The 23,683-nt window shown below is 41.0% G+C and overlaps 1 protein-coding gene across 2 annotated transcripts in view; it reads left to right on the forward strand.

The window, feature by feature from the left end:
• Window positions 1-18,335: 18,335 nt before the first annotated feature.
• Window positions 18,336-23,683, forward strand: part of LOC147605688 (uncharacterized) — a 115,531-nt gene continuing 110,183 nt past the window's right edge. For both annotated transcript variants that reach the window (XM_086793251.1, XM_086793252.1), the window contains exons 1-9: window positions 18,336-18,505; window positions 18,613-18,673; window positions 20,022-20,094; window positions 20,193-20,250; window positions 20,514-20,580; window positions 20,740-21,019; window positions 21,547-21,747; window positions 21,843-21,959; window positions 22,216-22,584. In XM_086793251.1, the coding sequence (XP_086649377.1) occupies window positions 18,466-18,505; window positions 18,613-18,673; window positions 20,022-20,094; window positions 20,193-20,250; window positions 20,514-20,580; window positions 20,740-21,019; window positions 21,547-21,747; window positions 21,843-21,959; window positions 22,216-22,584 (1,266 nt within the window). In that variant the 5' untranslated portion in view covers window positions 18,336-18,465. The remainder of the gene's footprint in view (window positions 18,506-18,612; window positions 18,674-20,021; window positions 20,095-20,192; window positions 20,251-20,513; window positions 20,581-20,739; window positions 21,020-21,546; window positions 21,748-21,842; window positions 21,960-22,215; window positions 22,585-23,683) is intronic.

Here is a 23,683-nt window from a genome sequence, read left to right on the forward strand (position 1 = left end):
TCAAAAAATTCACATTTGCTCTCCTTCGCAAATAGCTTGTGTTGTCGCAATAACTGGAACACTAATCGCAAATGTGCCAAGTGTTCTTTACTTGTTTTGCTGTACACAAGAATATCATCTAGGAAAACTACTACATATTTTCCTAAGTATGGACGTAAAACACTGTCCATTAGCGTCATAAAAGTCGCTGGAGCATTGGTTAGCCCAAACGGCAAAACCAAAAACTCAAAGTGACCGAATCGTGTCCTGAATGCTGTCTTCACAACATACTTGACCTTAATTCTAACCTGATGATACCCAGATCTCAGGTCTATCTTGGAGAAATATTTCGACCCATAGAGTTGATCAAACAACTCGTTCATACGTGGCATGGTTGTACCATCTATCAAGAAAAATTCCAAACTACTAATAACCACATTATCAATCCACAGATAATGACTGAGCTTGCTGCGAAGCCATAGGTTGCTAGATAATTGATGGTAATTACACAAGCCCAATGTCTCATTACATCATACATTCAATATAAATGCAAACATCACAGTACTTCGTGATGATGAACTTAGGAATTTCATCCTATCCCTGTTTGGTGTTGTTATGAAGTATAACTATGAGAACATTGTTTGCTGCCTCCTTATTATAGCGACAAAGCTACCTAGTCATCACAGGTGGCAATCTCTACCAAGCTATAACCGATGACAAGCAAATAAACGAGTACTCTTGTAAGAACTTCATAACCATATCTCACACCAAACTCATAATCACTATGGATTAAATGCCAAACTTCATAACTCATATCTCACACCAAACTCATAATCACTATGGATTAAATGCCAGGGCTTGCAAAATTGAATGTTGTCTGATAGGTAGAGGGGATCATCAAACTACGGATGACCTTGACAACTCACTAGGACTAGTGATGTGTAACTTTTAAGTTGCTCCACTCTCCTTGCTTATTCCATACCATCGAACAAATCGGTCCCTCGATTTGAGCAACGTCAACATATTTATGAGTACCTCGATACTCATGGATTGTGGTTCGGTAATTTAAAATGTTGATCTAGAGTATCTTTCACTCAAGGATCTTAATTTTATTAGCAGCTATGTATTAGTAGTGAGTAACTACGTACCCACTATCATCACACTAGTAGCTCCATACTAGTCTGTGAGTAACTCCGTACCCAATGGCGTACCTCCCCCGAGTGGGAGTACCATATACAACCATCGATAACAAGATGCTTAAGTCACTTGCTGCTAAGAAGTGACTACACAAATTGACCCCTCCATTGCACATTGCAATACAATCTCTGGTATTACAACACGAAATTTGGACGTCCTTATCATAGAGGTCAACTTAAAAACTAGTGCATAGGTCTTGTGGAGTATCGGCTGACCTAACCACACCACTGGTGACTTCCTACAAAAAATGTGGCGCCGAAGTCACCACCTATGTACTTTAACTCCGTAAAGTACATGGTCTTCATCTATCATCTATGGAAAGTTGTAAAACATTCCTGCGATGGATTTTTATCACCCTAAAATTATTGTGCACTATTTTAGTGTGAAGAGCTTTTTTCCTGGGTACCATGGTTCACCCCAAGCTCATCTGTTGCTAAACTCTCTGATTTAACAAAAGATATGTCTGCCTCCGAGCACTCCAGTTCAGCCCCAGACTTTGAGTTTACTTCTTAACACTCCGGTTAAGTCAAAACTCACCAGATACAGTAGGATTTACCACTAAGCTCTCCGGCTTAGCCTCCTATCCTAACTCATCCTGAGTTTATGTACACTACATATGTCGGATCCAATACTAACAACAACCAGGCTCGTCTGGAGTGAGATACTACTCACTATTGCCATGTAAAACCTTATTAAATCCTAGAAATGCTCCACTCATTCCCCAGGGGTCATACGACTTATAGGGTTTACACGCACATGAACTTTGTAAGCAAAATAGCCTGTCATGCAATATTAAAATTGCTTATGTAGGAAAGTAATATATTTTCCAAATTCATATGGTAGCAACTAAAATGTGCTCACAATCGCACACTTATGTTGAACATAGGCAAGACTACGCTTGCAAAATGCTATAGGGCATCTCCCATGCATGAAACTGTCCAACCAAACTAGTCTTACAGCTAACCTCTAGATTTAGATCACTCTGGAACTAAATCACTCTGTTAGCACTAGTACAACATCATGGTCTTGCTACCTAGAGCTTCTTCGAACTCTGTAACTGGGTTTTATCCCAACTTATGGCTATATTTAGTAATTTTCAAAGTTCAAATTTTATCTTGCACACTTTATCACTACAGACAAGTGTACATACAGACCTGCCAAAGAGTCAAGTTACATGCACAAGCCTTGGCGTCCCATTCCACCAAGACTACAATCGATTCCATGAGAATTTGATGTCCCATACCATCAAATTACCACCAAACCAATTGATGTGACATATAAAAAGGCCCTTTTCCCCCTCGAAAGATCACCACAAACTCTCGAGCAGTGGGATGTTGACGCATGGCAATAAAAAGAAGAGAAAACCATGCTAGTAAGTTTAAGAACAGTTCTCTTCGATGATCAACTTCTATAAGGGCATTGAGCATTACATCTCAAGACTATACCCCTTCAGATTTACCTTTGATTTCTACAAATCAATCCTAAATCTGCTATTATTATCTAGGCGTATGCTAATCCCGCAGATTAGTACTCCTAGATAAACCATTCAATTGAGTACTGCTAGCAGCACTGCTAGCCTCTTTATCCCAAGTAATACACACCTTAGGGATTACTTTTACAAGACAATCTACGTGACTAAATCAAACTAGTCACTACTCTTTAGGCCCAAGTAGTGACACTATTTTGTTACTACCAACAACAAGGGCCAGCTTGCCTCTACGGGCCAAGGCTCTCTTGTTGCTACAAACAGTAAGCAACTTGTTTGGACACAAGGCATAACCACATCAAGACTACGCTTGTACATGGTTCTCATTTGCCAAAGTTTATCACAATCGTCTAGCAACTGTTAAAAGATTGTGAAGGGTTATGAGCACTACGGCTCAATTAGGCTTACCTTGATTTCTCGTGATAAGCACTTCGTCTAATTTGGGCACAACTGACACCATTGCCGGTCCTCTTAGCCCAAGTAAAACACACCGCAGTTTTAGATTTACACTATAGCCAAACTACGTGACTTTGATGGTCAATACTAAGTCTATGCTCAACTTAAATTTAGTCTCTGTGAACCAAATGTGTGATCACCACATGTGCTACCCTCGAGGCGCTACGGCCATAGAAGTGTTCACTAGGCACAACGGCCATAGAACGGCTCTCTCTCAAAGGACTCGGTGTACGGCCATGGGATTTGTCTCTCTCTTAGCACGCGGCGCTACGGCCGTGTGCGGTGGGTCTCTTTCATGGAAAACGGGCACTACGGCCACACGACGCGACAGCCGTGTTGGGTTTGTTTCGTGGGACGTACTGTTGTTTTGTGTTTTTTTTTTTAAAAAAAATAACGGGCCGGGCCGGCCCTTGCCGCTTGGGCGTGGCTGCTCGCCCGCCCGTGGTGGGGAGCCTGGCCGCCGCCGCCGTTTGGCTGGCCGGCCGCCACACTGGCCGCCCGCTGGGCTGGCCGCCTAAGGGTTGGCCTGGCCGCCCGCTGGGCTGGCTGCCTAAGGTTGGCCGGCCCCCCACACACAGTAGAGAGCCTCCAGCAGTCGCCCCAGCACAGCTTCAGCAAAACAGCTCGGCCCTCGAGTCTGGCACAGGCCCTCACCAGCTACAGCAGCGGCGCGGCAGAGGAGGCTGCCACAGCACAGCTTCAGTAACACCCTCGAGTCTGGCGCAGGCCCTCACCAGCAGCGAAAGAGGTTGACTCCAGGAAGCAGCGGCGGCAGAAGACCCTGGATTTCACCAGCACTGCGTGACGGGGATCGCCCTCCCGCTGCCCGCAGAGCAAGCTTTTCCGTGGGGCTGGTCTTCGCCCCCCCACCCCCACACACAGTGTTGCAACCTTTCTCTACATTGAGATTAAAATGGCGCAGACACATCAATTTCGAAAGGAAAAAAAACGAAATAGCTTACCTGCATTTTTGCTTGCTATGTGTGATGGGGGGGGAGAGAGAGAGAGAGAGAGAGAGAGAGAGAGAGAGAGAGAGAGAGAGAGAGAATTCTTCCCTTCCATTCTGTCTTGGCCGCCTCCCTCCACACTCTCCATTGGAGATAAGGATGAGGAGATGAATGGTTGAAAACCATTGAGTGGGCTCTGGTCCCCCGGTCACGCGCGGACTCTGACGATCCCATCGAACCACGCTCTGATACCAGTGTTAGATATCCGTAACGCCGCTACGGGCGTTACCACAAGAGGGGACGGCCTCTGGCTCACCACCCAGCCATAGAGGAAGAATGAGGATTGCCCCTCATCCCCCAGGCTATATAGTGTGTGGCCTGCCGTCCACACTAGCCTGGCCGCCCATGACTCCGCATGGGCGTCCTCTCCCACTAAACCCCGGACATGGCCATCCGGTCTGCCGTCGGTCATCACAGGCATTACAGCCTACGTGACATAAGACCACAAAGGAAAGCGAACCCAGCAAGAGCTGACGCAACAGTGAACATGGTGAAAGTGGATGACTAGATAGGGAAGCATCAAGAGAAGTCACCAATAGTAATGGCAGTGAGACAAGGTCACAAGGACAGTGATGACAGGCAAGAATGTTGTGATCCGAAAGAAAAGCAGAAGCCAAAACAGTGGGTAGGGTAGTAGAGGGTCCGAGAACAAATCACTAAGCTTGTGCAGAGTGCACAAGGAGTGGTGTGAATGATGTAGGAAAGCCCACTCCTGAATGAGAAGGCTCACACTAATCTAGATAGGACAAGCCTAGTCACTAAGAGACAAGACATAGCAAGCAAAATCCACTAGGCAATGTGAAGATGACTCAAGAAGGGGTGCAAGAATGCCTGAAGCCTACAACAACCTAGAGCCAAAAAGTCATCTTGCAAAAAGAATCCTAAGCAAGTTCGAGCAAAAAACTAACAGGGGAAGATTAGGAAAGAGAAAAAGAAGCCAATAAGGAAGAAGGAAAGTTGAACAGAAGCCCAACTTATGCCAAGTCAAGAAGTAAGAAGCAACAACCCTGAAAAAGATTATGACCTATGGGAGGATCTCAGTAAAATGAAGCTGAATATAACACTAGATCAAATGTTGAATCTAGTACCCAACTACATGCAAAAGTTGCTCTAGGCCATAGTGCCAAGTTAAAATTTGGTGCAAGTGCCCATTCAGAAAGTGGAGACTCCGGTTGTGAAGAGTGTAGGAATATAGAAACAGTTCAAGACTATAACACAATTGTTCCTGAAGTGACTATAAAAATAAGAAGGCAGATGGTGTCACAAGTCATCCCCTAGATGGGGAGTCTGGAGTCAACATAATGTGAAACAGTCTGGCAAAGAGACTAGGAATCACAGAAATGCAGCCTGCTCTGTTCCCGATCAGGATGACTGATCAAAGGAGGGTCCGACTAGTCGGAATTACCAGAGGAGAGCAGATTGAAATGGCAAGCTGCATGTACTCATAGTTTTGAAAATGACTAAGATCTCGGGAGCATATCCCATGTTGTTGTGGGAAGACTGTGGCTCAAGAATGGAAAGATCAAACATAATTGGAAAATTGATAGGATCACAATCCAAAAAGGAAAGAACAAGATAAGTTTGGCCAGCCAACCATTGCAGATCCGCATCTCAGTTGTAGGAGGAAAGAACAAGATAAGTTTGGCCAGCCAACCATTGCAGAGTCAGAAGGATTAAACTACTTAGAAGGAGTTGAAGATGATGAAGAAGAGCAAATCCTAAGAGATAATTTGGACCTGTTGAAGTGGGTGTAGAATGGATTGTTTAAAAGTATGATCCAGAAGTCATGATTTCTAAACCAAAATTGCCAATGAATGAAGGAAACCAAAAAGAACAGGATGGGGAAAAAGTTAAAGACGGTCACGACAAGATAACAAAGGTACAGGCAGAGCAAGAAAAGGCTCTATTTGTTCTCAAGTAGGAGGAAGAGAAAAATGAAGAGACAACACCCAAGTAGGAGGAAAAGAAAAATGAAGAGACACAACATTAGAGTACAAGAAGATGAACTTGAAGAAATAAACTTAAGAGATGAAAAAGAGCCCAGGATAGTCAAAGTTAGTGCAAAACTAAGTTAGGAATTTAAGGAAGAACTTTTGGAGCTATTGAAATCTTACAAAGATGTATTTGCTTGGAACATGCTAATATGAAGGGAATTGATTCCAGTGCACTACATAAACCTTGTTTTGTAAATAACCATGTAGACCTACACTTCAACCACCACAGACAGACCTACACTTCAACCACACATAGTCGTCAAGCATGGCGCTACTTGTTACACCTTAATAACATACACCCATCAAGCATGGTCTCAAGCTCACCCATGATACCAATTCACTAGGATGGCCCACTAACATTGGGGCATCCCCGTTTAGCTAAAGGGTGGACATTATGTAACATCTCTTCTACCTATATAAGCAACTGACCTCAATTGCATGTTTTCTTATTGCAAGCAAAGGAGATCAATGTCTTACAATTTATAAATTCTAGTATCTTCTCTAATTATGCCAAATTGACAATGAATCAAGGAATTCTATGCGTAATAAATTCTAATGTGATGACCTTCGGACTAAAGAATGCTCCAACTACATTCCAAAGAATGGTGGCACAACAGGTTCATGAGATTTCTAGCAAATGTAGTGGTACCTCTATACTGTCTAACTGTGAAGGATGTGGACTATGTTTGGTCAAGAGCATGTCAGAAAGCATTCCGGAATCTAAAATGGATGTTGTCTTCAGCACCGATTCTCCAACAACCAAACTTTGAGCTAGTGTTCCACGTGTTCGTGGATGCCTGGGACATGGCCATAGGAAGTGCCTTAATGTAGGAATCACATGAAGTATGGTTTAGACCAGTGTATTATGCAAGTAGAAAATTGTCTAAAGTAAAAAGGAATCATTCCACCACTGAGAAAGGAGTCACTAGGAATGCTTTACTCAATCAAGAAATTTAGGCATTATCTATTGGGGAATTTATTTGAATTTCACATGGATCATAAGGCACTCCTATATATGGTAAACAAGCGGACTTAGCAGGCAAGCTAGATGCTATTGTGTTGTAGAAATTTAAGTTCACAATTAAACACACCCAAAGAAATAAACATGCAATGGTAGATTTCCTATCCAGATTGGAGTCCGAAGAAGCTCCAGATGGGGTGAAGGATGATTTTCTAGATGCACACCTCTTCATCAAAACCAAGTTGGTATGATGAAATACTGTAATTTCTCTCCAACTTGTCTTTTTCAGAGTACATGTCAAGAGATCAGAGGAAAAAGCTAACTCTCTAGAGCAAGTCATTCATGGTGGTGGTGGCAGGACAGTTATACCAAATGGACATAGACCATATTCTGAGAAGATGTGTTCTTAAACATGAACGGCAAGCTATCCTAGTAGACTTTTTTCAAGAAATCATAGGAAGGAAAGTGTTCCAAGTAGGACTATAGTGGCCAACGGCATTAAAGTATGCCCAAACATTTGTAAAAGAATGTAATATGCGCTAAAGGCTGGGGCAACCGAATGATTTAGACAGAATGCCTCATAACCCTATATTACCACTCGAGCCATTCCAAAAATGGGGTCCAAACTTTATAGGCACGTTTAAGCCAGCAATTCAAAGAACATGAAACAAGTATATATTGCACAAAGTGGATGGAAGCAAAAGCTCTAAAACACTGCAAGGCATCATTAGTAGCCAAGTTTTTGTATGACACAATTATGGTAAGATTTGAATCTCCAATTGAGATAGTCAATGTCTAGGGAAGCCATTTCCTGAATGAAGTGATTAAGAGGCTAACAAAGCAGCACATGGTAATACACAAAAAATCAACAATCTATTACCCACAGTCCAATGGATAAGAAAAATCCACAAACAAGATCTTGAAAGGAATTCTGATCAAGATAGTGAATGAGAATAGGACAGATTGGGACACCAAACTTCACTTTGCATTATGGGCATTCAAGACAGCCTATAGAATGTGACAGGAATCACACCATTTAGCATGGTGTATGAGATGGAAGCAGTGGTACCTATGGAATTCCTAACCCAAAGTCTTAGAATTGCTATGGTGGCAGAAAGGTTAACCCTAGAAGAATCAAAAATTCAAAGGATTGAGAAACCCCTGAAATTAGATGAAAAGAGATTGTATAGTGCATGGACAGCTGAAATTGTTTAAAAGAGAAGAAAGCTCCAAGTAGTTAGGAATAGCGAATTCAGAATCTTTGAGAAAGGAGATGCAGTTTTGTTATTCTCCTCAATAATGGGACCTCATCCAGGAAAACTCAAAATGAGATGGACAGACCCATATAAGATCATCAAGAAAATGGGGACATGAACTATTGAATTAGCAAGCCTTGATGGAGGGAAGTTAAAGAGATTGGTGAACGGATATACAGGCTGAATCCATATCACAGAAGGGTGTCAGAACAGGAAAGGACACAAGCACGACAAGCACATCAGGAACCAAAAAGGATCCAGGAAACAAAATCCACACCCAATCTCGATCCAAAATTGGGATTGGGACATGATTCTAGAAAGAGAGAAAAAAGAAGGTAAAAATCTAGATTAAAAAACTAGTAATGTACATGTAATTTCAGATGCATAGAAAGTGAAGAGCTAGTTGTCAATCGCATGGAGACGGTGGGGAAACCAATGGTGGCATCCCGTAAAAGAATGCATGGATGGAAAGGAAAAGGTGTCACATCGGTCTTGTCCCACCCCTACCCCATCATAATTAGTCTTGTAATCTATGCAATAGGCACTAAGAGGCCATATCTACAAAGAATTTTGAAGAATCATGAAAGCATCAAGCAATTATGGCCATACTAAGGGGAAATGTGCGCCACAACAACAGCCTGGGTGCACAATAGATTCTCGTTCTTATGCCTTTTTTGGTTTGCATTTCTCTACTGTGCAACACTAAGCTTTACTATGTTCCCCAACTATGTGTTGTTTGGCAGGATGGTTAAATTCGAGTACCTATCGTTCACCTTGTATAAAGAAGCAGATAAGCATGCAAAATGGTTGGAGAAGATAGGCCTAAATAAATTTGAAAAGCTGCCCTAGGAAGAATTGCAGCACAGTTTTAGGGCAGGTGAAAACCTGGAGCAGCTTCAATGCTCCAACATCATCACGTTGCTCTCAGAGGGGAGAAGAAGAATTTCACAACCATGTATGTATCAAAAGTATTTTGCTTACTGGCAAAGGGGGAGATCAAAATTACACTAGTAGAAGACAAAGATCTCATCGTGAAGTTCCACCCGCCTGGAAGGCAAGGCAAAGGAATACAAGATAATAGGGAATGCTAATGAGGATAGACAAAAGCAAATGAGGTTTGTAGTGGAAATGATCCTACTTTGAAATCAGAGACACCCAATGCAATACCCAATGTGTGCTTCATGGGAGATACCCAATGTAATATTTAAAAAGTAATGGTTAATTTATTTTATAAATTTAAGAAATATAACTCATGCATTCAAGATAAGAGCCAAATCTATGTGCTGCCCACCACCATTGTCCCCATTTGAGAGGACCTGCTCAATCTTCACTGTCTCACACCCCAATGTTAGTGGTCTCAAGATGACTTTCTGCCCTTGTAAGCCAAAGTGTTCAAGAACAACCACTTTTGACCCCTTGGTTGGTCCAAAGATTGTGATACTCCTTACCATTTTTAAAACCCACAATAGACAAGTAAACGAGAAGAAAAAGGAAGAGGCCTACTGTCAAATGAGAGACACCTAATGCAATACCCAATATGTGCTTCATAAGAGATACCCAATGTAGTATTTAAAAAGTAATGGTTAATTTATTTTATAAATTTGAGAAATATAACTCATGCATTCAAGATGAGAGCCAAATCCAATTATTCTTACTCATGGTGTAGGACAATAGACTTTCATGACCATATTATAGGGATATGTTGTCATCTTGATTATTAAGGCCATTTTTTAATTGCCTACAGTAGAGTTCATTCTTAAATTAAATGCATAATATTAGCTGTCAATTCTACTCATTTACTTTTGAATTATAGCACTAAAAATATTTACTTTTCATAACCTTGTCATAAGAGAGAGCATTGTGCAAGAGAAAGCATTCCTTGAGAGAGAGCATTGTCTCTCTCTCTCTCTCTCTCTCTCTCTCTCTCTAGCCTTGTTAATTTGGTGTTTAGTTGTTTTTTTTTCCTTTTGCATTTTCGTAATAAAGGTCTAAATTGATTCTCTAAAAAAATAATTTTCATGCTTTAAAATTTGTTAGCAATTTTCAACTAATTCAATGTGTTTTTTAAAAGATTCTTTTAAAGTTTTTAGCACCTTAAGAAAGAGTGAGTCTTTGTTGTGAGAAAGAGTGAGTCTTAGTTGCAAAGAGTAAGGGTTTTCAAGGAGTGAGGGTTTTAGAGGGCATCGAGCGGGGCAGAACAAAGGGGTGGTGCAATTAGAGGAGCTATGGCACCCAAACTGAGAAGGTATGCCTCTTCACCCTCCTCAATGTTTCCATGCTTGTGCATATCTGGCTCATCTACGAGAAGAAACAAAATGGGGCAAAGCAGTCCTCGTTGGTGTTAAAAGGATGGCTCATGTAAGTAGTTGAAGACATGTTAAGGTGATTAAGAAGGTAAACAAGATGTTAACAAAAATAATGGTATGCTCACAAAATGTCACATAATCTCTTGCATTAGAGTTGATCTAACTATATCGTTTTATAGCTCTCATGGAGCTCCCAACTCACAAGATGTGTGCACACTTCTGCTATCCATGTGTCCATAAATGCTCACACTACATGTTCCTCCTTGTACTTTCCATGTGTTACTTTTTTGACCTTTGACCTCACCTTTTACAAATTACCATATAAATCAACCTTTGCCAATGTTCCCTTAGTATATTCCTTTTCTAATGTGCATACTCCTTCCCTTACTCTACACATGTTGCACAATCACACATTACATTTCTGAACACCTCCCCTTAATGAGTTAAGGGATCTAACACCTAAAGTGGCTCTTGCCCATTTCTTTCTTGAGATCTCTTTCTATTTGCCCTCACACTTACTCCATGCGTGCTCATTTGGTAGTGACTCTTGCCCATTTCTTTCTTGGGAGCTCTTTCTTTGCCCTTATACACTTCCTCCATGCATGCTCATTTGGGCGTGTTTCATCAAAGGTTACATTTTCTTTTATGACTCTTGGTCGTGAATTTACCTACTCATATTGGCGGCATTTACAAAGATTACAAAATTATTAGTAAAAGGATTAGTTGATAACAACATTACCATTGTGAAAAGGACTAGTTAATAACAACATTACCATGGTGAAAATATTTGTTGTTGACGATGATAATCCCTTCAATGATGGTATTGGTGAATATTTTGATGGTGATGGTGTTGCCATTTGATGTGAGAGCATGTTTTTGCACACATAGTTTTCATGTCCATGGGAAGAATCTCTTAAAGAAGACTTTCAACCACACAAAGGAGATGACCCTTAGGGTTTTCTTTCCAACCACGCAAAAAAAAAAATCTTCTGACGATGGCGGGGATACAAGCTTCTCCTTTCTTGCGCCTGTGTTCTCTTGGTGATGAAGGTCATCTACTTTCCTCTCCCTAGAGCCCCCATGCTTTCTCCTCTGGTCGGCGGTTTCATGCTAACTGTGCCGTGCTCTGCTCTCTCACCACCCCACTGCAATGCCCTTGCTTGTCGTCCTGCTGTTACACAGCTATTACTTGCTCTGTGTTTTTCTCAAGCAATGCTTCCTGATCCTGCTGTGCTAGGCATTGTACTAGTCGTTGGCAGGATCCTATCCACCACCGCTTGTTTTTCGTTGAAGAGTTGCGCTGCAGGTGCTTCTTGGCAACTGCTGATCTTCTTTGCATTTTACTTTGCTTTGGTGTCTTGAGCTACCAAGAGCTACGTTGCTCGAAGATCTCACCGGAATATTTGAAATTGCTGAGTTGCTGTAGCCAACGTTGCTGCCTCATCTTCTTGGATCTGTTCTTGTAGATGTGGACTCTATCAACTTGTTCTTGTAGATGTGGGCTCTATCAACTTCTCCTTAATGTGCTGCCAATACCTTCTTCTTCTTTCTCATTGCTACTCTCTCCTGATGCTTGTCGCCCTACCACCCAAACTATCTGAACAGATTTGCTAAGGCTCTTTCCCTTCTCTCTATTCAGTTGAGTAAACCACCAAGGAAGAGAAGAAGAGTGCTAACTAACCTAATGTGTAAGTAAGGGTTAATTACGCTACTAATCAAAGAGAAAAGAAGCTTGCAATCCTCCTGCTCAGAGCTTCCAATCTCTTACTACGAGCTAGCCGAGCCAACCTCTAATACCATGTTAAAAAGCAAGGATCTAGGGTGGCTCATATCTAGTAATTGAGTATGTGATTAAGGAGACTAATGATATGATTAAAAAAGTAAACAAGATATTAACAACAATAATGGTATGCTCACAAAATGTCACATAAGCTTTTGCATTAGAGTTATTCCAAGTACATCCTTTTATCGCTTTCACGCAGCTCCCAACTCACAAGATGGGTACATCCTTCACTATCTATGTGTCCATAAACACTCACACTATATGTGTCTCCTTGCACTTTCCATTTACTACTTTTTTCATCTTTGACTTCACCTTTTTCAAACGACTATACAAATCAATCTTTGTCAATGTACCCTTAGTCTATTCATTTTCTAATGTGCATGTTTCTCTCCTTACTCTACATATGTTACATCCTCACACATTGCATTTCTCAACAGTCGAGCACAAGCTGCTTTGCCCCATTTTTTTTCTTCTCCTTCTCTTTCAAGATGTAAGCAATGTCACTATTGCCATGATGGGGATGATGTTTAAACGAAAGGGGTAAAGCAAACCATGCCATCATGGTAAGGTCATCATTGCCATGATAGGGACGATGTTCTAAAAAAAAGACAAAGTAGCCCACGCCAGTGTGGGCTACTTTGTTCCATTTTATTTGTTTCTCCTTCCCATGGGCATGGCTCTGAGGACTCATAGAGTCTTGCCATGGTAGTTTTTGCCAATCCAAAAGCAAAATCGTGTTGTAAAGGCACATTGGTACTAATAGAGACCAAAGAGGCCATGGCTCTGAGGGCTACCATTCAAGGTGCATTGCATGCCCAAAAAGGTCAACCATGCAAGTGTAAGCCTCTAAATCTGGCTTCACATCATATTTGGTGCTCATATTCATAAAAAGCATAACAAGAATAATATCTTTTGGTTTACATTTCCAATACATTTGTGGGACATGCTCTTACGCATTGAGTACAACCGATACATGTATCATAGATTTTCACTGAATGTGCCATTGAGTCTATTTACTTTTTTTGACAAGATTCTTTCCGGGGCAAGTACCACTGGATTGTGGCTTAAGATAAAAGGGCCAATGCCTTTCTTAAAACCACCGAGTTGCATATCCCACCTTTAACAGGATGGAAGGTGACAAGTCCTTGGACTTTATTGATGATCTAGACAAGAAATACTATTTTGAGAAGTTTCATAGTTCGAGAGAGAGGCCAAGACCCCGAGGGCTTGGGTAAAGACATAAAAGATGCACATAAAGATACAAAATCCCTTTGAGGAGCCATTATAGCCACAAAACAAAAAGCCTAGAAGCCATTGGAAGAGGGTGTAGTCCCACTAGCACCAGATCAAAGAACCATGCCTCGATGGGCATGGGACCCCTTCCCAAGAACTCTCAAACCCCCTAGCCTCTTCTTTAAAGTAGAAGAAATATTTGTAAAGGAACTCCCATGAGACCGATTGCACCTACTGTCGTTCGGCCTATGATGATATTATCTCTATAATCTAACAAAGTCCCTTCTTCCCTACAAAAAAGCCCATCCATACAATACATAGGCTTGAGGTCCCATTGGATGCAACTTACCTAAAAAAACCTTTCAAGGAATGGTTACAAAGGACACCTATTGAAGACAGAGGTGGAGGAGGCCGATCAATGATAGAGCATTCAATAGTGTCAAAATGAAGAACCAACCAAGATGGTGGCTCTGCTACCTCAAGAACCCGGATCGTTGGGCCACGTACTGTGCTACACCAATTAATTAAAGGATCAATCCCATGTATATGCCACTGTGTAGGCGCATGAAGAAAAAAGAGTATGAAGCTAAAAAGAAGATCAATATGCTACTCCTCAACTTCCTAAAATTTGAATTCCTTTCATTTAGCACATGATCCCAATGGATGATTAGATTCTGGCGGATTACACAATTTATCACTTCCTATCAAGAGGTCCTTATCATCACTTCCTATCAAGAGGTCCCCATCATCACTTCCTATCAAGAGGTCCCCGACATCACAATCCAAGCATTCATCAAGTTGTTGGATATACCATTAGAATTTACCTCCAGGTTCAAAGAGGAGAAGGTTTGCATGTAGTGGCACAAGTATGATGAATCCCATGTGTGCAAGGCCCAACCTTCGACCTCAACATTAAGCCCACTCTCTATCAAATATATGGGCTATTTTCACATGTCCAATTCCTGGAAGCCTATAGGACGGTAGCCAAAGATGCGTTCTCCTCCAAGTTTGTCCTCTTTGGCTATAACTTTGTGTTCACCCGCAACAATGAAAAACCACTCTAATTCTTTTAACGCTTCCACATGTAGAGGTCGTCGCTCGTGAAGCTGAAAGCCGAAGATGCCACCACTAACGAAGATCATTTCTCACAACTTCCGAGAACGGAAGCAAGACTAGGTGGCATAGGCGGGGGAGGGGTTGTTCACATTTTCCATACATTGGAAATCCCTACCTCTAGCCTTCTAGCATTTGGCATGTATTATGTATGGCTATGCCCCCTCATCGATGTAACATGTGCCATACCATAAGGCTTGAGATAGGCTATGGGCACCCACTTAAGTTGGGCGACTAGGCAAAGCCCCTTGTATATATATAGATTTTGATCATGTGAATCAGGAGGATTAGTCATTTATTTGGTGTAAAGCTTCCATAATTTTCTTAAACTCTTACCCTCTTGCTTGCTTGTGGTATGCATACTTGTGTGTGTGCTATGCATGCTTGATAGCTTAAGTGAGAGAGTGATTGAGTGGTTCAAGCTTTCTAGCATTGCCATTAGAAGGATTGTCTTCCAATGATAATGGTTACCTTATAGGATTGAGAGTAGAGGAAGGGTTCAAACAAGAGGGTTTTACACTCTTGTTAGCCTCTTTTGCCTCTCCTATTGGGACTTCCATGGCCCAAGAAAAGCGATCACTATCTTATGATTCCTTGCTCCATGAACAGAAGATGGTCCTTTGACATGAATAATATTACCTTGCTCTTAAGCCACTTTTGGTATTTTTAAAAGTGAAGTTTTGCAAGGTAAATGATTTTTTTTTGAAAAACTCCTATCATATATGGGTGCATACTAAACAAGTCCGCTAAAGTAACAATTTCATGCCTTTTTCATTTCCACTTCTTCTTAACAATATATAAATGAGCTTTGAGGCGTTTTTCTAGTTGATTTTTGCTCAATGACAAGAGTAGGTCTAATGCTTACAAGCATGATATTCCATAACCTTTTGAAACATTAAAATTTGATGATTAAAGTGGTACAAGATGTAATTATTTATGCCTATTATAAGTGGCGGAGTCAATAAGGCCTCATTTCATCTTGTGTGTTATTGAGGTTACCATAAGGTGTGTTCCCTTATTTTTATGATATGTGGTTCTTTTAGAACTAGTGTTCAGTGACTGAATTGAGTGAATGGGAGTGCTTTGCATGGACACATCCTAACATGTAACGTAAATCTTGTTTGCTTATGCTTTGCAAGATTACCACCATAAAAGATGTGTGTTTGCTTATTTATGATATGTAGTTCTTTTAGAATTAGTGTTCATTAACTTAATTGAGTGGATGAGAGTGCTTTGCATGGACATGTCCTAATATGAAAGGTAAATCTTGTTTACTTGTGCTTTGCATGGACATGCCCTTATATGTAAGGTAAATCTTGTTTACTTATGCTTTGCAAACGTCTTATTTTGTAAGGTGTTAGTTAAAAGGAGAAATTTACTTTAGGCCATGCCATTGTAAAGTTTCATAACCAATTACTCTCTCTCTCTCTCTCTCTCTCTCTCTCTCTCTCTCTCTCAAAAATCAATGATACCCTAAATCAAATAAAATGACCAAAGAGTTTTACACTCTAAAGGTTTGTTTGGATTATCTAAAAAATAATAACTTTCTAAAGATTATAGAATAATTCTCCAACTATGTTCATATGATTATTCTAATGTGGATGGCATTTCGAAACACTTATGAATGTTGAGTTTGTGAAATTTTGATACTTTAGCTCTTTGGATAAATGGGATATTTAAAGGCTAATATCTTTAGACAAGTTGGAATCTTTAAAGGCCCATATCTTTTAGCTTGTGCCTTGAATAAAGGAGTTTTAAAAATTAAAAATGTATGGATTTTATGATCTTTGTAACCATCTCCTTTACGATGATGTGGTCTCAACAAGTGACTCTATGTGACTTTGTTTATGTTTGGCACTTGACCACACTATCACAAAAGTGATGATTATGCATAGCTCAAGAAAGTGTACATTTTCTCTAAACTCCACATATGATATGGCACAAGAACTCATAATCACAAAGGTGACGATTTTATACACCCAAAATTTGTACACTTTTACCTTTTGAAGCTCCTAAACTTGAACTATAATTTAAGAAATATGCACATTCAAAGATATTGTATGTATATGAACTTATTTCGTCATGGGTGAAATTCATATATATACATACACAAATATAAATATACACATAAATAAATAAGTAAATTATATATATATATATATATATATATAGAGAGAGAGAGAGAGAGAGAGAGAGAGAGAGAGAGAGAGAGAGAGAGAGAGGAATGGTGATGATGATAATATTATTGTTCATGAAGGATGAATATAGCCTTTGGAACCAAAACACAAAAGTACATATGGGTGTGCGCGAGTAACTATCTAGTTATAGTAAGCGTGGTTGGTAGTGATATGAGTTGTCCTTAACCTTGTCGAAGTATGTGTCTTTAGGTTTTGCCTTAGAGCCGCAATTTGCAACTTCCCAATGTGGGTGTGCTAGATCGTGTGTCACATCCTTACTTTGTTGTCACATTGGAATGCTCCTTGTTGCCAAAGGGGTAAATGGAGAGCTCTCAATGCCCAAATGGAGGTAAGAAGAGATGGTCCTTCAGGATGGTTCTCTCTCATAAAAAGCAGGGGAAGAAGAAGCCAATCAAAGAGGGAAGCCTACAATCAAACCTATTCAAGCATGCATCCATCTAGCAAGCATGGATTCAAAAGCATACAAGTAAGTGAGAAGAGGAAAGAAGGAGAGCTCACAAGTAAACGATTGCAAGGGAATAATTGTGTCTTGCTTATTGTAAAACATGATTGCGAGACTAGTTTTTACACTAAGCATACAAGTAAGTAAGAAGAGGAAAGAAGGAGAGCTCACAAGTAAACGATTGCAAGGGAATAATTGTGTCTTGCTTATTGTAAAACATGATTGCGAGACTAGTTTTTACACTAAGCTGACCAAACTTAAAAATGGTCCCGCATCTATTACTAGTCTTAAGCAACTATGCACACTAAGTCTGTAAACTTTCCCTATTTGACATTAAGCGCATGGCTATAGCCCAATAGCAACACCCTTGCCTCTCTAAAGGGAGGTACTCGGTTTGAATCTATCCTAGTGGCATAAAAAATTGAGGCAAGGGGGAGAGAGAGGGTGGGTGGCCCTCCTGCAAAACAGAGAGAGAGAGAGAGAATGCGGGAAAGACCGAAATCGGCAAGGGGGAGAGAGTGGCCCTCCCGCAAGAGAGAGAGAGAGAGAGAGAGAGAGAGAGAGAGAGAGAGAGAGAGGTATTAACATCGGTAGAATGCAACACGAGGGCATATACGACCAACAGTGGGACTTGAATTCGGGTGGATCAGAGAGAGAGAATGCGGGAAAGACTGCGGGAAAGACTGAAATCGGCATGGCTCAAGGGTAAAGGGGAAAAGAATTGTTCCAAAAAAAGACTTCATGGTGATTTTGACCTTGGCTTAACAACATCAAACCTTAGCTACAAACGAGGAAATTGATTAATGATCGTTTTGGGTGCTTATTGTAGTTGAGAAAATGAATCCTTTGAGAATGTAATTAATGAAAGGGACTAACAGTCATGATGGGCGCTTAAGGAGCATTTTGTATTCGTGTTACCTCCCCACCTGCCACCTTGCCTTAGACTTCCCATCATCGCCAGTGTCTCTCTTTCTCTCTCTTCACAGCTCGCTTCTCTCCGTTTTCTGCTTCTCTGAACCTTTGTGAGACCCTAGCTCACCTGCAAAGCCCTAGAATGGGTTTGCGGCGTGGCTTCGTTCGTTCTGATGATGAAGGTGAGCTTCCACGGCGAGCTTGACCGATGGTGAAAGCGGACGAATCCGCCTGATTTCTCCGAGTTTCCTGATCTTCTTCTGCATGGTCTCTGTTTCTCTTTGTGCAGACGAGGGCGACAGTGGAAATGGGGATGCTGTTCCGAGCTCTGCAGCAGGGAAGAACAAAAGGTACCCCTCCGTTTATGGCACTCTACATCTGCTGAAGGGGTTGTTTTCTGCCACCTGCAATGGCGTTTAGAGTAGCCCCCAACGGTGCAAAGCGTTTTCTCCTGCTGCATGTCAATCCTCTGTAACGTATGTGGTATGGTTTATGGTTTCATCGACTGTAGGGTATGTCTGTGTTCTAGGGTTTCATCATTTTTGTCTCAAGGGCTATCCAATTTTCGATCCAAGTTAGACTGCATGTACCTTCACTGCTTTGCGAAATTGTTTGTGATTGGTCTCCTACATAGGAGTTCACCTTTCATAGAGAAAGCACAAGGCTTTGAAGGGCCTGTACGAGGTGTTTATGCAATGTGAATGCCTTATGTGCTGTTACTGTGGCGAATTTATACGATTAACATCATCCTAGCAATATGATGCAAAACTTGAAGGAGATGCATATGCAGAATGTCATTAACCCTAGAGAAATGCATTAATAATCAGGATAGTCAGCATGCAATTCAGAACCGGCAAATATAAAAAGGGCAGTTTGCAGTCACGAATCTGTTAAAATGCAGAGGAAATGCACGAGATATTACCATGAGCAGTATGCATTTTTTTTTTTTGTGTAATTGCAATTTTTACGGATCTTAGAACTACAGCCAGGGATCAAACCCAGCACCTTGGGCTAGTACTAGCTGGCCAATGCCAATATGGATGGGCAGTATACGATTACACTGGATAAATCTGCATTTTTGAGAAACAAGCAAAATTTGTAAGAATTAACGAACAATGCAAAGATCAATCAGAAGCTGAAAAGATCTGTGTGTACTATCTTCACTGAGATTTTCTAGGAACCCTTGCAAGAGTCAAGTTGGAAGTACATCATGCTTTGTTTTTTTTTTGGGTCTGATACAATGTTCATGGTACTTCAATTTATACTAGGTTTATCTTAGCTTATCCCTCTCACAAGGCACTCGACATTTGCTTGATTGATGTGGCATTGTATTCTTTTGCAATCTATAGCATACTTCACCTGGAGACCGACCACACTTATGTGGAATGCCCACAAAAGGGGTAGCTTGCTGCTTTCTGACAGGTTACGGGCCCTTGTAATTACAATTGCTGTAACCACAAGAGGGTCCTGTGATCTGTTCATGCAGCCAGCAGCTGCACAAGCAGGCCCCTTTAAATGCAATTTTCAGCTTCATTTCAAATCCTGTATGAAGTCCCCTTTCAAAGACTTGGTTGCATCTTGCATTACCACATACACCTTTGTGAAAAGACGAAATAATTTTGGAGGGCTTTATTGATGAGCTAATGGGGTTCACATTTTTCTCAAAAGGATAGTTAAGCTAATCTTTTCTATGTGCAGGCGTTCCAAGCATAACGATGCCAAGACAGACTCAGTTATCAGCCAGGCTGCATATGGGATGTGTAGTACATCTGTGAGTTGCTTCTGTATGCAGGAAATCTTTATTAAAATAATGTTGTTTAGGATTACATTGAAATCCAAGGAAACATCTCAAATGGGCTTTCTGTGCAGGGCAAGGCTAAAAAATTCAAGCACTTGAAGAAAGATGCGGAACTTGAAACAGAAGCAGGTGCAGCCTAGTAATACCAACAGGGTGTTTTTGTGGTTCTTATATCTTGCAGTGCTTGTCTAAAGCCCCTACTTAGGCTGGTTACTTGTAAAGGTCCCTACTGTTTTTGAAGGGTGGGAGGGCGGGGGAGAACATGAAGCTTGGGTGCCCATCCAAGTCCCCTCTTCTTGTGCGATGAGTGGGAATTTATCCACATTTAGTGTCAGTGTTCAGAGTTTGCGTGTATTTATTCATATGGTCCTAATGATGATTCTTCCACTCAGGTATTTTATACAGTGATTCTGATGAAGAGGACTGCGAGCTTGAAGATTTTTCTGGCTCTGCATTAAGGTGAATACAAATTTTGGTGCTATAGCACAATTAAATCAGTCAAATTCTGTTGATAACTACACATACACATGCACTCATGCACACGATAACAAGTAATTGCACCAACAATTCTTTTTATTCTTCTCTTACTTGCTTTGGGTTGATTTTGAAATTGTACAGGCGAAAAAAGCTTGGGAAAAGAGATGATAGACGGGATGCTGGACCATCTCAGAGTGTCAGAAAAAGGAAACAAAGGTTTGTGTCAGTTCGAAATACTTGTGGATCAAAAAATGCTGCTGGTGTCCAATATAGAGAGGCAGCAGAGGAATCTCAGACGCAAACAGGAAACGATGCACAGTATCCTTTAGGAAAAGAATTCGAGCAATATTTACTGGAGGAAATGCGTATGGCAGCCAAAGATAACCTAATCAAAGAAACTGATGTACCAGAAAGGTTTCAAGTACGATTACAGCTCACATTGCCGCGAGTCTTTTATTCGCTTTTTTTATTTGAGCAAATCTTAAGTTTCATTTGGTTTTTTGAAGATTGTCATATACTGCTTTTTCCCACATTGCTGTAATAGTTCTACAAGAAAAAATATACGGAGTGCATCCTACATGATAAGCATGTAGCCCTAATGTAAGTGTGCAAGTGCCACAGAGTCCCACGCCCATGCCCACACATGCACACTGGCACACATTACATAGCACACTGTATGTCTGTGTGCGCTTGTGTGCCTGTGTGTATTTTTTAGCTTAAGTTCCTGCATGCATCCTACATGAAAGTTCATAGCTGTAATGTAAGTGTGGAAGAGCTTTACCAAGGACACCTTACAGAGAGACATGCATTCATGCGGATATACATATGTACATACTGTGATTGTGTGCATGTGTGTATACATGTCATCACACATGTGCATGTAAGTGCATTTGTATGTGTTTGAGAACCCCAAAATTCATAGGATTACAAATTGTGCACCATTTGCAGATACAGGAACAGCCTGTAAGTCCAACATCAGTGAAGGAAGATTGCATCACGGAGGCTAGCTGGATTTATGATAGAGTGTTTGGAAGCTTAGCAGCAATTCCACGACTTGAGGAACTCAAATACATCGTGGAGATTGATAAAGATGAGATAGTTCAGGAAATCATCTTTGTGCTGACACAGCTACATAATAAAAAGCATGAGGTGGATAAATCACATCAATTAAAATTTTTTGTCACCTCTTTTTTGGTATATGCATTTTTGGTGAATCCTTATGTTCCACTTGTTGCTTTTTGCAGATCCCTTTTATTGGGATGTACAGATGTCATTGCTGCATCCACCTTGCATGTAAACATGAAAATGTTCATGCAAGTTCTCCTTACAAAGAGAACACTGGATTATTGAATCCATACAAGGTCTGCACTTTAGTTCAAGTTAATCATCATAAGCATGGGCACGATTTTTTGTCATAGATGCGTGCATACATCCCCCTGCATGCACACACACGTGTGCGCGTATACATACACACACATATACTGTGCATACGTGTGCAGACATGCATATACATGTGTGCAACATATGCATGCATTGCACACACTTGTATTGCACTCGCATGTGTCTTTCGAACTTTATGTCTCTGGGTAATAACTCACTTCGATCACCCTTCTTCAGGCATTGTGGCAGGTTTTCTACTGGGATAGAAAATGGCTCTTGTTACAGCATAGAAAACATTTACAGCGAGAAGTGTATAAGAAGCGTGTGGCACTGCAGGATTGTGAAGATGTAGCTAAGGGTCCATTATTGGATGGGCTGATGCAAGCCTTGCAAGAGGCAGAATCTGAACAAGATGTTGATGATCTAGATTCCAAATTCAACTTGCTGTTTCCACCCGATGAGGTGACATTGCTTGAGGGTCAATACAAAAGGCCAAAACGGCAGTCATACTACAGCATGTGCCGCAAGTCTGGCTTGACACAGTTGGCAAAACAACTGGGCATAAGACCAGAACAATTGGGTGAAAACCTTCAAGCTAAACAAAAGGTTGTTCTACTTAACTTTTATTGTGTGCTTACATATGTACATATATACACATATAGTAAACTGTACAGTCATAGTCACCCAAAGCGGGTGGAGCTATGAGAACGAACTAAAAAAACTGTGAAAGTTATTCAAACTGTTGGAGAGAAAGCTTGCCAGGATCATAGCAATCTCGAAGAGACCGGAGTAGAGCAGCATGAAAATAGGGGGAGGGATCAACATCACCAGAATGGTGCAGATGATTTTTGGTGGAATAGATGGTCCAAAGAGCCTAGAATTGCACCCATGCGAAGAAATCATCATACCCCGGTAAGGCCGAGGATAATTTGCCAAAAATCCAAAAATGTCACCCAAAGCGTTGTTGAGGGAATCTATACTGCAACAGTGCTGTTAAGTGATGATGAAGATCGTGAGAATGCAAGCAACTCCACAATAAGTGAGGTACGGTCTTGGGCATAAGGGGCAACACTGACATAAAGCTAGAGCAATACGCCTTTGAGCCAATAGTGTGCCAACTGATAGCGCGCCTGTAATGCATCGCAAAAAAAAGACCCGCTGCTTAAGTGGCAACTTTGACTTCCATAGCTTTTTTAAAGTCAATTTCCACCAGGGCAAAGGCTTATACAAGTGCCATAGCCTCTTCCCATGTTCCACTATCCAAGGCTGAGGAATAAGCAAACGGTAGGCCTTGAAAGCAGTGAGGAGATGGAATGGGAATGAGGCATAACGTGATTGTTGACGATCAAAATGGCAATCCTGAATGAATCCTCCTCTTGACGAGGGGGTATTGGCTAAAATGTACGCACATGCACATGCACATGCACATGCACATGCACATGCACATGCACATGCACATGCACACATTTTTTTGGGGTAAAACCGGTACTCTATTTCTTCACTGTACAAGGAAAGAAGCCCTTTCAAAAGTGAGGAAAACTTCTTCAAGATCAGAAACAATGGAAAAATAAGTCTAACTGCAGTTGGTCCATCTCTTGTAGTCAATGGCAAAGATATTGGCGCAAAGACTTGCAAAAGTTCGAGTACTTGTCAATCTGTAGTGAAAGATCACATGATTGTGTGAAGCTCTAATAATTTAGGAGTT

Source organism: Cibotium barometz, chromosome 59 (genome assembly GCF_041138505.1).
Source record: "Cibotium barometz isolate CiBa-2024 chromosome 59, ASM4113850v1, whole genome shotgun sequence".
Taxonomy (NCBI): Eukaryota; Viridiplantae; Streptophyta; class Polypodiopsida; order Cyatheales; family Cibotiaceae; genus Cibotium; species Cibotium barometz.